The 16,897-nt window shown below is 39.8% G+C and overlaps 2 protein-coding genes across 2 annotated transcripts; both read left to right on the forward strand.

The window, feature by feature from the left end:
• Positions 1-2,576: 2,576 nt before the first annotated feature.
• LOC310948356 (N-acetyllactosaminide beta-1,3-N-acetylglucosaminyltransferase 2-like) lies at positions 2,577-3,782 on the forward strand (the record flags this gene model as incomplete). Its single annotated transcript, XM_083915449.1, has 1 exon — positions 2,577-3,782. One exon carries the CDS (start codon positions 2,577-2,579, stop codon positions 3,780-3,782), a length of 1,206 nt encoding a protein of 401 aa, XP_083771575.1.
• A 5,806-nt stretch (positions 3,783-9,588) lies between these two features.
• LOC310948357 (N-acetyllactosaminide beta-1,3-N-acetylglucosaminyltransferase 2-like) lies at positions 9,589-14,174 on the forward strand (the record flags this gene model as incomplete). The annotated part of the gene is made up of 2 exons (XM_083915450.1): positions 9,589-10,691; positions 14,123-14,174. 2 exons carry the CDS (start codon positions 9,589-9,591, stop codon positions 14,172-14,174), a joined length of 1,155 nt encoding a protein of 384 aa, XP_083771576.1.
• Between the last annotated feature and the right edge of the window lie 2,723 nt (positions 14,175-16,897).

Consider the following 16,897-nt stretch of genomic DNA (forward strand, 5'->3'; position numbering starts at 1 on the left):
TTTTACCTGCTCAGTGTTTGGCTTTAGGGGATGAGACAGAGAAATGACTGGTATTTTAATAGGAGGATTCAGCTCCTACTGCACCTGTTCATCAGCTTCTACAACTGTAACCTATGTTTCAATCACGTGGCAGATGAAATCATATGTTGACATTATAGGTTGTTGTGGAAAAACAGTTTTCTTTATCTTATTTACACATTGTTGTGTTGTTTGTTGGTTTATGTGTAAATCCATCTTCACTCACTCTCAGATGAAGGACCAACATTCATCTGACATTCCTGTTTGCTCTCTTTATGTTGGTGGGTGTATTCCATGTTCACTTGACCATCAGTCTCACCTGTCAACAGGCCAGATTGCTTTAGGCTTGACAAGGGAACACATCTTTACTCACAGTTATAGTGACTTTCTGGATCCCATATACTGAGAGAGCTGTTAATCTTTATTGTTTCCTGTGATATAAGCTGAAAACAGGGCCATTGGATAACTAGCTTTGCTCATCAAAACAGATGAGTATTCAGTGAGTGTGAGAGTCTCCACTTAAAACAGGTAAGCACAGAAAGCTGCTCACTCTTGATTTATATTTCAGCACTCTAAGAGAAGACGATCTCTTCTCCTCCAATGATTTAGTGTAAATAAGCAAATTATAGGTCATAACTGTAATTAGCAATAACATTCAGTAAGAGTATTATTACCAACTTTCAGGTTTTGTGGACTTTGGTCATTTCTTTATATTTCATCATTTGAAAATGTATTCTTGACCTCAGAGCAGTAGTAGACGAGAAGATATACGATTTTATTGCAAATTACAATAAAAACACAAAGAATAAGTTGATCCCTGTGAAATTCCAATATTGGAATAATTGGTAATATCATGACTATCCTCACAGGTGACTTTACCAATGAATAACAATTCTTTTTTTTTTCAAACCAAAACATTAATTTGGCCACAACCCATAAGAAAATGTTCAATTCAAGTAGAATTATATATATATATTTTTTTTTTACAGAAAATCCATCATCTCAATTAATGAAGCCTATTAAAAAAAGATAAAGAAAGTAAAAGGGTTTGTTACATGAATTATGTATATTGTTATGTTTGTATTTGTAACCAACTACAACAAATGTAGCTTTGATTTTTGAATAGGCTTTATGCATGTAGAAATGTCCATCTATTCATTTATACTGGGTTTCTCTGTGAATGTCGCTCTCTCTGGGATGACTGCAAGTTTTCCTGTCATACTATATTACAGTTTCTTTATTTTTTGATAACAGGGGTTTATGATTTATAGTTGCCTACCCTACATGTTATGGTTATGGTTATTTTAATTCATAAGAAAATATTTAATCCTATTTTTTTAATACATTGATGCTCTCTGAAAATGTATCAGTGATCAAAATAGTCACTCTTTCCAACCCTCCAAGAATCTTTTGTGTCGTCTCAGGGCAACGCTGTGCTATAAAGGAAGTGAAAATATTTTCTTGTTTCAGATTCAGAACATGCATTTAGGGAAATACGTCAGATATTTATTTGTTTCTATAACGCATTTGTTCAGAACATTTGTATTGTGCAGCCAGCAGACTTTTAGTCATTGTATTGTAACCGATGCCACCATGGTACTGAGGAACATACTCTAGTGTGTTTTTTACACAATTTACAAAAGATTTAATTTGGAGGATCACACTTTTCTTATTTTCTCCTACGCCTTACTTCCACCCTGCATTGATTACAATCTGTTTCAAGATTATTCTTATACTGTGTGATGTAGATTAGACCATAGATTGTATTATATCATTTTAGGAATCAGACATTTGGAGTAGATTAGTATTTTCCTGCCTCTCAAACCTGATTCTTGGATGAAATCATCCTCGCTGTCACTTCCCCCAAACTCACTGTCGTCATTATCAGAGTCTATGTGAGATCCCAACTTTGTGATTAGGCCCATAGAGTCTCCCTGCAGACCCTTGCATATGAATTTCAGTGCATATGTTCGTAAAAAAACATTGACCAAACCTTGTTTTTTAATCACATTACATCTCCTTATTTGAGTACAATATTATGCCATAGTACTATATTGTAGCCTAACTACACAACGTTGCTCTGAGAAAACAAAGAGAAACCCCCTTTATTTCATATGTACTGAAATATTTTTTCTCAAAATCCTATAAATTTTCTTTCTGTAGAAGTTACATATTTTAATGTCAAGTTATCTCGATCTAAAAATGCAAAACAGTGAAATGTATCTTATCTTTCACTCACACCATGTAGCAACCTCACTTCCTGAAAAGAGCCCCCACGCTCATCTCATTGCTTTCTTTTTATTCACTCTTGTCTCTATTTTTTCTGTCTCATACACTTTGATTTATTCTCTGTCCATGTCACAACTCTGGGCTTTCATGGTACATTTACTCTGTTTTGAAAGATTTAAAATTTGTCCAAACTGACATTCTACTTGTGTTTTTTTAGTTGAATGGCGTGGTGCTACCGTCGCAGTCATAAAGTTTTAATCTGGTTGTGCACAGCATGCTTCTCCCTGGCCCTGCTGGTCAGCTACATTACTGCCATGTTGAGTGTGACCATGAAGAGCACATCAGTGCCGGGAACAGAAGTCCCGAACCAGCAAACAGCCCAATTCGCCCCACATCCTAAAAATTTCTCTGAGCTCTTCCTACCTGAAAGCCCTGTTTGGAACTGCCTCCAATTGATCATTGACTGGCATTTCAACTCTATTCTGAACCCCAACGTCATCATGAGAGAATCTGAATATTGTACTTTTAATAAGAATCAACAAGGTATCTCTGAAGTAACTAACTTGGACAGCATGAGAGACTTTGACAAACTACCACAGCAGATCCAAGACTTTATAAAACACATGCAAAGAAAAGACTACCCAATCCTCCTCCAGCCAGATGGAGTATGTGGAGCTGGGGCAAAGGATGAGAAGCAGCCCCCTCTCCTTCTCCTGGCCATCAAGTCATCACGGTTGAATTTTCAGAACAGGCGAGCCATTCGACAGACCTGGGGCCAGACGGGATGGGTAGCAGGAGAGAAATCCAAGAGCAATGTAGTAGGAGAAGTTGGAGGATACGTCCGCAGGGTGTTCCTGATAGGCAAAGAAGATAGTGATTTACTTCAGATCGAGAGTAAAGAATATGGAGACATTCTTCAGTGGGACTTCAGTGACACATATTTCAACCTCACCTTGAAAAATGTGCTCTTCTGGAGCTGGTTCTCGAACTCATGCAGCCAGACTCGCTTCGTCTTTAAGGGAGATGACGACATCTTTGTCAACACCCCGAAAATGATCACCTACCTCCAAGAACAACTGAACAAGCCAGAGGCAAACACGACCATGAAAGACTTCATAGTTGGACATGTCATGGATGGAGGCAGTCCAATCCGAGATAAAGATTCTACCAAGTACTATATCCCATACAACTTCTACAAGGGCCTCTTTCCGATATATGCAAGTGGTGGAGGGTCGGTGTACTCTGGCCTGTTGACCAAACGCCTCCACGACGTGTCTAAAAGGGTTACCCTTTTCCCCTTCGAGGACGTTTATCTGGGTTTGTGTTTGTTAAGACTTAACGTTCGACCGGTCCATCACTCTGGTTTTCTCATGTTTGACCTTAAAGGCAAAGTGGAGCTGTGTTCATATCACAAAATCCTGATGGTCCACAGACTAGGCCCTGAACAGTTAGTTAAACAGTGGGATGACATGAAAAAGACAGAGGAACAGTGTTTGGATCTCTCCCAGAGGCAGACAGATGAACTAAAAGACTAAGACTAAAGTTTCTCTATGGAATGATTTTGCCGCTACAGTCTGATTATGGTGACACTATAAAAACTACACTGTATTCACAGGGGTGAGGGGTGGGTTAGGGTAATGTGGGACTCTGAGCTCCAGTGCATTTATATATTTTTCTACAAAATGAAGGTAAACATGATTGGTGTGGAATTAAAGCAGGAGTGCCTTTTCTTTGAAATGACATGACTTAGACTTAGACTTCTCTTTATTGATCCTTTGGTAGGTCTCCCGCAAGGAAATTGAGATTCCAGCAGCTTACAAAAACACAAGGGAGGTATAAAAATATAAATAATTATAAATTCTTAGCTAAATGAATACAGAAAGTATAAAAACAACAATAAACAGTATGCAATAAACTCTTAGTCACGTATATATGAGGTAGATGTAAGAATACAGGTCACAGAACTGTGACTTTGTTACAACTGATGTTTAATGATGATTATGTGTGACTGTGTTGATTCAGTTAAGTTGAGGATGTTTGTTAGCAATGCTCCACACAGTTATTGCACACACTAACACTGACCTATAACTGTATTTGAACAGACTAAACACACATAACCTGAATTAGACCCTTTTTAGATCTCTCCAGCTGTTGACTTTTGTGTGATTGGAACATTCACATTTTTTCTGCAGGGGTCCAAGCCCCACACCCCTCCTCCTTGGTTACTCTCTCTCTCTCTCTCACACACACACACACACACACACACACACACACACACACACACACACACACACACACACGCACACACGCGCACACGCACAACCACACACACACACACACACGCACACACGCACACACGCACAACCACACACACACACACACACACACACACACACACACACACACACAGATATTTGCTGTTTGCTTCAGTTAGTTTATTGTGTCTTGTTTGTTGCATTTATTAATCTGTTAATACATTTTTGTGTTTTCCATATGTCTGTTTATTTAATATTACACAAAGATGAATGAGCCAGTCTCTACTAAGAAAGAACTTTTAAATCCTTCAACTGATTAAACTATTACATTTATTGGTGTTCAACCCTTAATTAGTAGCTTAATATATTTAATGAGACTTTTATATTAGTTGTCACTCCATCTATGACGGTGGTGCCCCGAGGAACTCTGGTTTAACTAGAGTAATTTTTATTATTATCTTTGATAATTATTGGTGATATCTAATATTTACTTGATTAACAATAAGTTTATTGAGAATACTCAATCTCATAATCTGAACGTGAGTCAAGGCACTATATTTGATTGGTTCTCCGTGTGAAGTTTTTAATAAATTAAAGTTAGTCATTTTTAGTAAATATGCTTTATAAATATTTAATTTGATAGTCACACTTTTGATCCAATTAACCTACAGTACCTACAGCGTTTACACTTGTAATCTCATCATTCATTATGTATAATAAATAATCCTGAGTATTGTAAATGTAAATTATTTTTACAACACCAGAGTTTATAATTTAGATATTCAGCAACAAAGACTTGACTAATAGTGGCTTTTTGTGGCTCATTCTCTTTAAGTCTCTCCAAACTTGCAAGAAACTAAAAATGCTGCCACCACTGTGCCAGCCTGTTAGATCTGCAACTGGATAATATTGGCTGCCTGCAGGTTTTCAGGGATTCTCATCATGACGTTACCTGAAGTGTGGAAACAAGGGTTTCAGGATTCCAAAAACACTCAAAACATTTCAAGCTCTCGAGTCGCCCCCTCACACTTCCAGTTTTACCTGCTCAGTGTTTGGCTTTAGGGGATGAGATAGAGTAATTATTTGCATTTGCATAGAAGGATTCAGCTCCTACTGCACCTGTTCATCAGCTTCTACATCTGTAACCTATGTTTCAATCACGTGGCAGATGAAATCATAAGTTGACATTAAAGGTTGTTGTGGAAAAACAGTTTTCTTTATCTTATTTACACATTGTTGTGTTGTTTGTTGGTGTATGTGATAATCCAACTTCACTCACTCTCAGATGAAGGACCAACATGACATTCCTGTTTGCTCTCCCTCTACAGTGCCTATAGAAAGTTATGATAGCCTTTATTTTCCCATGGAAATAGTCACTTTTTTGCCATCTGAAATGATTATACATTGAAAAAACAAATATATATATATATATATATATATATATATATATATATATATTATATATACACTTTCCAGTGGGATTGACACATTTTGCCTTATAACATTTGTCATGAACAGTTCAGGGAATAACACAGTAAACCGGACCCAAATGCAGCCAATGAAACAGAGAACTGTTTAAAACAAATATTTAATTTAAACAAAGAAAACAAAGGAATCCAAAAACAAGGGGAAAAGGACAAAACGAAACGTGGCGAGGCGGCCGAGGGTAGGCAGGAATGGGATCTCGGGAAACAAAAATGAAAGGGAACAAAGAAACAATATATAACAAACAAATCTACAAGCAGCGAAGATACCATCAAACAAAGAACGGGAGCCGAACGACATGGAAGTTACCACATAAATGAGGAAAACAGTCTGGAGCCGAACACGTCCCACATCCGGCTTCTTATACTGCAGGTACCACACCTCCCAGCTCCAGACAGACAAAACCGAGAGGTGAGACACATGCAGGGAACAACAGAAAGAGGGAGACAAACACAAGCACAAAAGGTAGGAGGGGATGACTGCCAGGAATGAAATCCTGACAACATTCATGTGAATCTTTTTTTTTCAAACATTCTTAAAACTAATAAAAACTGAAAAACTAGAAATGCAGTGTTGGAAAAAGAACATATAGAAGATTCGGATGCCATGTGGCAAAATGTCTTATGGTCAGATGAGACCAAAATGTAACTTTTTGGGCTGAACTCTCAGCTCTATGTTTGGCAGAAACCAAACACAACACACCACCAAAACACAGCATCCCTACAGTGAAGCATGGTGGTGGCAGCACTATGTTGTAGGCTTGTTTCTCTTCAGATGGATGCTGCTTAGTTCACCCAAATTCTTGAGGAAAACCTGCGGCCCTCTGTTAGACACTTGAAAATGGGCAGGTGGTTCACCTTCCAGCAGGACAACGACCCAAAACACACCAGAAAAACAACACAGTGGCTAAAGGACAGGAAGGTGAATGTCCTGGAGTGGCCCAGTCAGAGCCCTGACCTGAATCCTACAGAACGTCTGTGGATGGACTTGAAGAGTGCAGTCCATCACCGCTCACCACAGAATCTGACTGAACTCCAACAGTTCTGCAGGAAGAATGGGGAAATATTTCCCAGTCTAGGTGCACAATAGAGACCAATCCAAACAGACTGATGGCTGAAATTAAAGCTAAAGGTGCCTCCACAAAGGATTAAATCTGGGGACTTATCACTTTTCCAACACCGCCAATTTAGTTTTTCAATTTTTTTTTCATTTAAGAAATTTTAAAAAATATATTTCACCTGAATGTTGTGAGACAAAATGTGTAAATCATGCCAGATATATATATTTTTTTTATATATTATCATTTCAGGCAGTAAAGCAAAGTGACTATTTCAAAAGGGTATCAGCACTTTCTATAGGCACTGTACAGTATGTCAGTGGGTGTATCCCATGTTCACCTAACCGTCAGTCTCACCTGTCAACAGGCCAGATTGCTTTAGGCTTGACAAGGGAACACATCTTTACTCACAGTTATAGTGACTTTCTGGATCCCATATACTGAGAGAGCTGTTAATCTTTATTGTTTCCTGTGATATAAGCTGAAAACAGGGCCATTGGATAACTAGCTTTGCTCATCAAAACAGATGAGTATTCAGTGAGTGTGAGAGTCTCCACTTAAAACAGGTAAGCACAGAAAGCTGCTCACTCTTGATTTATATTTCAGCACTCTAAGAGAAGACGATCTCTTCTCCTCCAATGATTTAGTGTAAATAAGCAACTTATAGGTCATAACTGTAATTAGCAATAACATTCAGTAAGATTATTATTACCAACATGCAGGTTTTGTGGACTTTGGTCATTTCTTTATATTTCATCATTTGAAAATGTATTCTTGACCTCAGAGCAGTAGTAGACGAGAAGATATACGATTTTATTGCAAATTACAATAAAAACACAAAGAATAAGTTGATCCCTGTGAAATTCCCATATTGGAATAATTGGTTATATCGTGAATATCCTCACAGGTGACTTTACCAATGAATAACAATTCTTTTTTTTTAAACCATTACATTAATTTGGCAACAACCCATAAGAAAATGTTCAATTCAAGTAGAATTAAATTTATTTTTTTTACAGAAAATCCATCATCTCAATTAATGAAGCCTATTAAAAAAAGATAAAGAAAGTAAAAGTGTTAGTTACATGAATTATGTATATTGTTATGTTTGTATTTGTAACCAACTACAACAAATGTAGCTTTGATTTTTGAATAGGCTTTATGCATGTAGAAATGTCCATCTATTCGATTTCACTGGGTTTCTCTGTGAATGTCGCTCTCTCTGGGATGACTGCAAGTTTTCCTGTCATACTATATTACAGCTTCTTTATTTTTTGATAACAGGGGTTTATGATTTATGATTGCCTACCCTACATGTTATGGTTATGGTTATTTTAATTCATAAGAAAATATTTAATCCTATTTTTTTAATACATTGATGCTGTCTGAAAATGTATCAGTGATCAAAATAGTCACTCTTTCCAACCCTCCAAGAATCTTTTGTGTCGTCTCAGGGCAACGCTGTGCTATAAAGGAAGTGAAAATATTTTCTTGTTTCAGATTCAGAACATGCATTTAGGGAAATACGTCAGATATTTATTTGTTTCTATAACGCATTTGTTCAGAACATTTGTATCGTGCAGCCAGCAGACTTTTAGTCATTGTATTGTAACAGATGCCACCATGGTACTGAGGAACATACTCTAGTGTGTTTTTTACACAATTTACAAAAGATTTAATTTGGAGGATCACACTTTTCTTATTTTCTCCTACGCCTTACTTCCACCCTGCACTTGATTACAATCTGTTTCAAGATTATTCTTATACTGTGTGATGTAGATTAGACCATATATTGTATGATATAATTTTAGGAATCAGACATTTGGAGTAGATTAGTATTTTCCTGCCTCTCAAACCTGATTCTTGGATGAAATCATCCTCGCTGTCACTTCCCCCAAACTCACTGTCGTCATTATCAGAGTCTATGTGAGATCCCAACTTTTTGATTAGGCCCATAGAGTCTCCCTGCAGACCCTTGCATATGAATTTCAGTGCATATGTTCGTAAAAAAACATTGACCAAACAATGTTTTTTAATCACATTACATCTCCTTATTTGAGCACAATATTATGCCATAGTACTATATTGTAGCCTAACTACACAACGTTGCTCTGAGAAAACAAAGAGAAACCCCCTTTATTTCATATGTACTGAAATATTTTTTCTCAAAATCCCATAAATTTTCTTTCTGTAGAAGTTACATATTTTAATGTCAAGGTATCTCTATCTAAAAATGCAAAACAGTGAAACGTATCTTATCTTTCACTCACACCATGTAGCAGCCTCACTTCCTGAAAAGAGCCCCCACGCTCATCTCATTGCTTTCTTTTTATTCACTCTCGTCTCTATTTTTTCTGTCTCATACACTTTGATTTATTCTCTGTTCATGTCACAACTCTGGGCTTTCATGGTACATTTACTCTGTTTTGAAAGATTTAAAATTTGTCCAAACTGACATTCTACTTGTGTTTTTTTAGTTGAATGGCGTGGTGCTACCGTCGCAGTCATAAAGTTTTAATCTGGTTGTGCACAGCATGCTTCTCCATGGCCCTGCTGGTCAGCTACATTACTGCCATGTTGAGTGTGACCATGAAGAGCACATCAGTGCCGGGAACAGAAGTCCACAAACAGCAAACTGTTCAATTCGCCCCACATCCTAAAAATTTCTCGGAGCTCTTCCTGCCTGAAAGCCCTGTTTGGAACTGCCTCCAGTTGATCATTGACTGGCATTTCAACTCTATTCTGAACCCCAACGTCATCAAGAGAGAAATTGAATATTGTACATTTAATGAGAATCAACAAGGTATCTCTGAAGTTACTAACTTGGACAGCATGAGAGACTTTGACAAACTACCACAGCAGTTGCAAGACTTTACTAAACACATGCAAAGAAAAGACTACCCAATCCTCCTCCAGCCAGATGGAGTATGTGGAGCTGGGGCCAAGGATGAGAAGGAGCCCCCTCTCCTTCTACTGGCCATCAAGTCATCACGGTTGAATTTTCAGAGCAGGCGAGCCATTCGACAGACCTGGGGCCAGACGGGATGGGTAGCAGGAGAGAAATCCAAGAGCAATGTAGTAGGAGAAGTTGGAGGATACGTTCGCAGGGTGTTCCTGCTAGGCAAAGAAGATAGTGAGTTACTGCAGATGGAGAGTAAAGAATATGGAGACATTCTGCAGTGGGACTTCAGTGACACATATTTCAACCTCACCTTGAAAAATGTGCTCTTCTGGAGCTGGTTCTCGAACTCGTGCAGCCAGACTCGCTTCGTCTTTAAGGGAGATGACGACATATTTGTCAACACCCCGAAAATGATCACCTACCTCCAAGAACAACTGAACACGCCAGAGGCAAACACGACCATGAAAGACTTCATAGTTGGACATGTCATAAATAAAGCCGAACCATTCCGAAACAAAGATTCCAAGTTCTATATCCCATACAACTTCTACAAGGGCCTCTATCCGATGTATGCAAGTGGTGGAGGGGTGGTGTACTCTGGCCTGTTGACTAAACGCCTCCATGACGTGTCTAAGAGGGTTACCATTTTCCCCTTCGAGGACGTTTATCTGGGGATGTGTTTGTTTAGACTTAACACTCAACCGGTCCATCACTCTGGTTTTCTCATGGTGGACTTTAGCAACAGGTTAGAGTGGTGTTCATATCACAAAATCATGATGGTCCACAAAAGAAGCCCTGAACAGATATTTAAACAGTGGAATGACTTGAAAACGAAAAAAGTAATGTGTTGGTATCCACCCTTGAGGCAGCCAAGGAAGATGAACTAAAAGGGACTAAGACTAAAGTTCCTGTAAGGAACGATTTTGCCGCTACAGTCTGATTATGGTGACACTATAAAAACTACACTGTATTTACTGGGGTGAGGGGTGGGTTAGGGTAATGTGGGACACTGAGCTCCAGTGCATTCATTTCCTTTTCTACAACATGAAGTTAAACATGATTGGTGTTGAATCAAAGCAGGGGTGTCATGTCATTGTCATGACATGAGGTTGCCGAAGCAATGTTGTAGGTGTGGGTCCCTTCTCTTAATAGAGTGCTGCAGAGATGATGTATGTAAAGTTGTTTCTATTTTTGATTTATGTATTAAATAAGCTCCGTGGCCAGTGGATGTTTATAATGTTTAATCCCACAAATTGCCACCATGTTTATCATTTTTAAAGCGTGATGTAGTCTTGTAGTCTCATTGAGCTACTTAGCAACTGTCTTTTTAAAGACACGTACAAGCTTCAAAATTTGCAAGTGAGTCATTGACTGATGTATTTTATCTCGTAGAGCAAAAGGTTAAAACTTCTTAAGCCTGTGTTAACCTCTAACCAAAAACACATTAAATAACCCATTGACTGCAAGACAAGAGAACTGGGAGTGCAAAAATGCTAACTCACTTCTGGGGTTAGGACTCATTCCTACAGCACTCTATACATCCATGGTGAAGTTAATGACATGATATTAAAACTAAATAAATGTAAGGATATAAACCTGCCATAATTTAATCAATGTTTCTAACTCTTATTGCATCTAGTGTGTTTAGTATCTTTGTATGGAATCGTGCAATAACAATAAGGAACTGTGTTTAAGCATTTTTCATGAAGCAATCTTTTGTTGTTCCCCTTTAGGAAAGGTTGTTTCTAACGTGGGACAGCATGTTTTGATTACAGTGGGACAATCCTTTATATACTATGTTACTAAAATGATAAAATGTGCACTTAGTGTTTTTGATCAATATTTGTGCTTGTAATGCAGCAACTGTATTTGTCTTAAGGTCAGAATCATAAACATTGTGATGATTGGCCAGTTCGCTATCTACAGGCTATGAGCATAGTACTTTGCTTATTAGCTACCAAGCTAGCTAAGCCAAAGTACAGTAATTGGTCTTAGTCTGACATCAAATATAACATATTGATTTACTTTCTAGGTTGTTATGTTCATTGAACAAATTCATTTTCTTAACCATCTATTGAATCAATTTATTCCTAAATGCAAAGCAGCGAGAGACCTTTACTCCATTGACATATTTTTTTGCTGGTGGCAGAAATCTGACATGTTTGTAATAAATTATTTTAAGTAGTTTATGTTTCTGTACATATTATAAAGACATTCATCGTGCCAAAATATAGGCTGCTAGTTTCGATCTGATCAGAAAGCAAAAACACTGTGGGCCTACTGAATTAAATGATCCAACATGTGTAGCACAATTAACCATGAGTGTTTTGGCGGATAAATTGGCTTTGTATAAACTAAGGTAGGCTTTTCTAAGTCTAAAAGTTACTGTCCAACATTACAGCGAAAACAATCCCAGATTTAAAAATCCACACGGACTGAAAACATTTTCCACAAAGAACAAAAATACGTATTGGTCCAAAAATATCACACACACTGTGCCAGCCTGTTCGATCTGCAAATGGATAATATTGGCTGCCTGCAGGTTTTCAGGGATTCTCATCATGACGTTACCTGAAGTGTGGAAACAAGGGTTTCAGGATTCCAAAAACACTCAAAACATTTCAAGCTCTCGAGTCGTCCCCTCACACTTCCAGTTTCATCTGCTCAGTGTTTGGCTTTAGGGAATGAGACAGAGAAATGATTTGCATTTGCATAGAATTCAGCTCCTACTGCACCTGTTCATCAGCTTCTACAACTGTAACCTATGTTTCAATCATGTGGCAGATGAAATCATAGGTTGACATTATAGGTTGTTGTGGAAAAACAGTTTTCTTTATTTTATTTACACATTGTTGTGTTTTTTTTTTTACGTGTTAATCCATCTTCACTCACTCTCAGATGAAGAACCAACATAACGTCCCTGTTTGCTCTCTTTATGTTGGTGCGTGTATACCATGTTCACCTAACTGTCAGCCTTACCTGTCAGCAGGCCAGATTGCTTTAGGCTTGACAAGGGAACAAATTTTTACTCACAGTTATAGTGACTTTCTGGATCCCATATACTGAGAGAGCTGTTAATCTTTATTGTTTCCTGTGATATAAGATGAAAACAGGGCCATTGGATAACTAGCTTTGCTCATCAAAACAGATGAGTATTCAGTGAGTGTGAGAGTCTCCACTTAAAACAGGTAAGCACAGAAATTACATGAATTATGTACGTTGTTATGTATGTATTTGTAACCAACTACAACAAATGTAGCTTTGATATTTGAATAGGCTTTATGCATGTAGAAATGTCCATCTATTCATTTATACTGGGTTTCTCTGTGAATGTCGCTCTCTCTGGGATGGCTGCAAGTTTTCCATGACATACTATATAACGACTTCTTTACTATTAATAACAGGGGATTTATGATTGCCTACCCTACATGTTATGGTTATGATTATTGTTATTCATAAGCCTGTGAATGTTCTCATTTGTCCAGGTCATCGTTATCCTCAGAGCAATTTCAGTCAAAAGCAACTGGACTTGGTTATTTGTCTAGGAAGACGTTTCATCTCTTATCCAAGAGGCTTCATCAGTTCATGTACGAGTCTGACCAGGCTGGGACTTCATCAGTTCATGTATGCATCTGATCAGGCTGGGACTTCATCAGTTCATGCACGCATCTGACCAGGCTGGGATTTCATCAGTTCATGTACGCGTCTGACCAGGCTGGGACTGGTCCAACTAACTGGTGTGGAGATCCAGGTATTTAACCTCTCACAAGGGCGATGATGTTACTGAAACCCGAGTGGCAGATGTTGGTGGGAAGTAGGTTTTGGCTTCGTTAGTGCTCTATTGAGTCTTGATGACAGTCGTTTGACTGGATCCAACAAGGAATGCAAAGATATCTACATTGGAGAAACAAAACAACCACTGCATAAACGCATGGCCCAACACAGGACAGCTAACTACTCAGACCTGGACTCTGCTGTCCACTTACATCTCAAGGAGAAAGCCCACTCCTTTGATGACTACAATGTCCAAATCCTGGACAGAGAGGAGAGATGATTTGAAAGAGGAGTTAAAGAAGCCATCTATGCAAAAGTAGAGAAACCACCGCTAAACAGAGGAGGAGGTCTGAGACACCACTTATCTCCAATTTACAATGCTACCCTTTCACCCCTTCCCAGGAGATTCAACATAGACCTCAAAGAACAACAGTTCACAAATGACCCCATGTGACTCCAACAAATGTCGTCAAGACTCAATAGAGCACTAACGAGGCCGAAAACACCAAACGGGTTTCAGTAACATCATCGCCCTTGTGAGAGGTTAAATACCTGGATCTCCGTCTCAGGGCAACGCTGGTAGAATAAGGGAAGTGTAACACCAAGAAAAAAATATTTTTTTGTTTCAGATTCAGAACATGCATTTAGGGAAATACATCAGATATTTATTTGTTTCTATAACGCATTTGTTCAGAACATTTGTATTGCGCAGCCAGCACACTTTTAGTATTGTATTGTAACAGATGCCACCATGGTACTGAGGAACATACTCTGGTTTATTTTTTACACAATTTACAAAAGATTTAATTTGCAGGATCACACTTTTCTTATTTTCTCCTACGCCTTACTTCCACCCTGCGCTTGATTACAATCTGTTTTAAGATTATTCTTATACCGTGTGATGTAGATTAGACCATAGATTGTGTAGCGAAGCTTCAACATGCTGTCGAGATGGCTCGACAGCGACAGGAATTAGCAGAGGCTGAGCTTGAAAACCTCAAGCAAAAGACATCCTACCGGGAGCATATCTTGTATCGACAAGACCCCCTAGCTACCGCCCTTCGGGAGGAGGAGATAGAAACCAAACCCTCTGAGATCATTCCGGACACACCTTGGCGACACTCTCTGCTGCCCACAGCCTCTGTTTCATATTCTCAAAGTGGTTTGAAACCCCTCCAACAAGGTAGGCGTTCTCCAAAATTCCCCAATGCTTCAGTAGATGACAAAATCTATCTGATTAGGGTGACTTCCGACCAACGCGTCAGCAAGTTCATACAAAGACAACTTTCTCACATCAAAAGTGATTATGGTAACCTTTGTAAAGCTTTGAAGGATGAGTTCAAAGGCTATACACCCACGTCGGGCTTGATCAACACCTTGACAGTCAAACAAGGTAGGCAAGAAACCCCTCAGGAGTACTATGAGCGTCTCCATACGGTGTACTTTGGGGCTAGAAATGACATTGAGATGGAAGAAGAATTCCACTTTAAGCAACTTTTCGTTAGGAATCTTCATCCAACAACCAGTCATCACCTTGGGATCATGGCATGTCCGGAAACTCTCAACAGTCAACAGCTACGGGATCTAGCTATGAATGGTTTTGCCAAACAACAACAAACAATGGTGAAAACCATGGAACCTACCGGTGTCTTGAACATCAACACTCCGTCCTTAGACCTGGAGCTGGAAGGAGCAGCAGGGGCTAAGCCAAGGCCGGCCCCAAACTCCCCAGAGTCTTACCAGTCTGAAAGCAGACAGAAAGGTTACCCCTATCAAAGATCTGACTCCGGACGTGAGCACGCACAAGCACCGTGGTCAGGTAGAAACTCATACTCACAACGGTATGATTCAAACCAGTACCCCTCGGATTTTCGTCAAGGTAGGCCTCCCCCTAACCGGTGGAAAACCTGGCAAAACCGAGATTATAGGGATTACATCTAGGGTCCATCCCTCTTCCAACCGCTTCGAGCCACTGCTTGATTACAAGTGTTTGGAACTCTGGGCACAGGTGAGGAGGCCTCTTTCCTTGACCCCTTCTCAGGGCGCTGTAAACGGCTCGCAATGGCAATTCGACGCTGAGTCTTTTCCCTGCCCTCCCAACCCACTGGTTTGTGCGGTCACTCAGGCCCAGGCAGCGGCTCCTACCCCCGCTACGGCGCCGGCGGCTGCTCCTGTTGCGCCCGAGTTAGCCGATCCTGATCTTTTGTCCCTTCAATCCCTTGACCCGGCTATTAGCCGGATGCTTCTGACTGACGCTTCCGCCCACAGCGTCTCCGCCGACGACCTTAACACGATCCCTGTTTTGCGGCACCTATACAATGCTTGGTCGTCTCTGCGCGTCGTCATGGGACTACTCGTTCCCGACTCCAAGGACCTCACTTCCTCTGCTTTCGTGGCTCCAACAGCCTCAGCGGGGTGATGCTAATGCACGCCCATGACTCCCCAAGCGCAGGCCATAAAAGAACCAAAGCAACACGCCAAGCGCTCCAACAGGTCGCCTATGGGTACTACATCTTTGCTCAACCGAACAGAAAGGACAACCAGGGAGCCAGGAAACTTACTCGCAAGCTTCTCCCTCACTGGGCTGGTCCTTATGTAATCACAGACAAACTCTCTGCCGTGGTTTACCAGATCAAGCTTAGCAGAGGCCAGAAAGAACCAAGGTTTAAATGGGTACATAGAAACCAGATTAGACCACACAAAAACCCCATGGGACTTGTAGGGGATGCCAACGCCCCTATTTAGGTCATAAAAAGGGTTAAACACCTAAAGCACCTAAGGTGCCAATAGCGAGTAGGAAAAGAAGAAATCTCAGAATTATTATTACATTTTTATTTTTTTTTGTGGTGTGTTGTTTGCAAGTTCATAGAAAATTGATTGACTGTTCATCTCAGAGCCACCCAGTTGAAGTACTGGACACTTCAGGGGGGTAGCCGACAGACTAAAATGATATATCTAATCAGGTGTATTCTTCTCGCCAAGATGACCTGGCTGCTGACACTCCTGACGGTGGCGGCTGTCGTGGGCTCCCTTTTTGGATTGGGACTCTCCTCAGTCAACGCAGTCAGCCTGTCCATGGTAAAACGCCAAGTGGGTGAATTACAGGCCGAAATTCCAGACCTCAGAGCACAGGTTAACCGACAACAGCGCGAGTTACAAGTGGTAGGACAATCATTG

Source organism: Echiichthys vipera, assembly GCF_963691815.1.
Source record: "Echiichthys vipera genome assembly, chromosome: 6".
In the NCBI taxonomy this organism is placed as follows: domain Eukaryota; kingdom Metazoa; phylum Chordata; class Actinopteri; order Perciformes; family Trachinidae; genus Echiichthys; species Echiichthys vipera.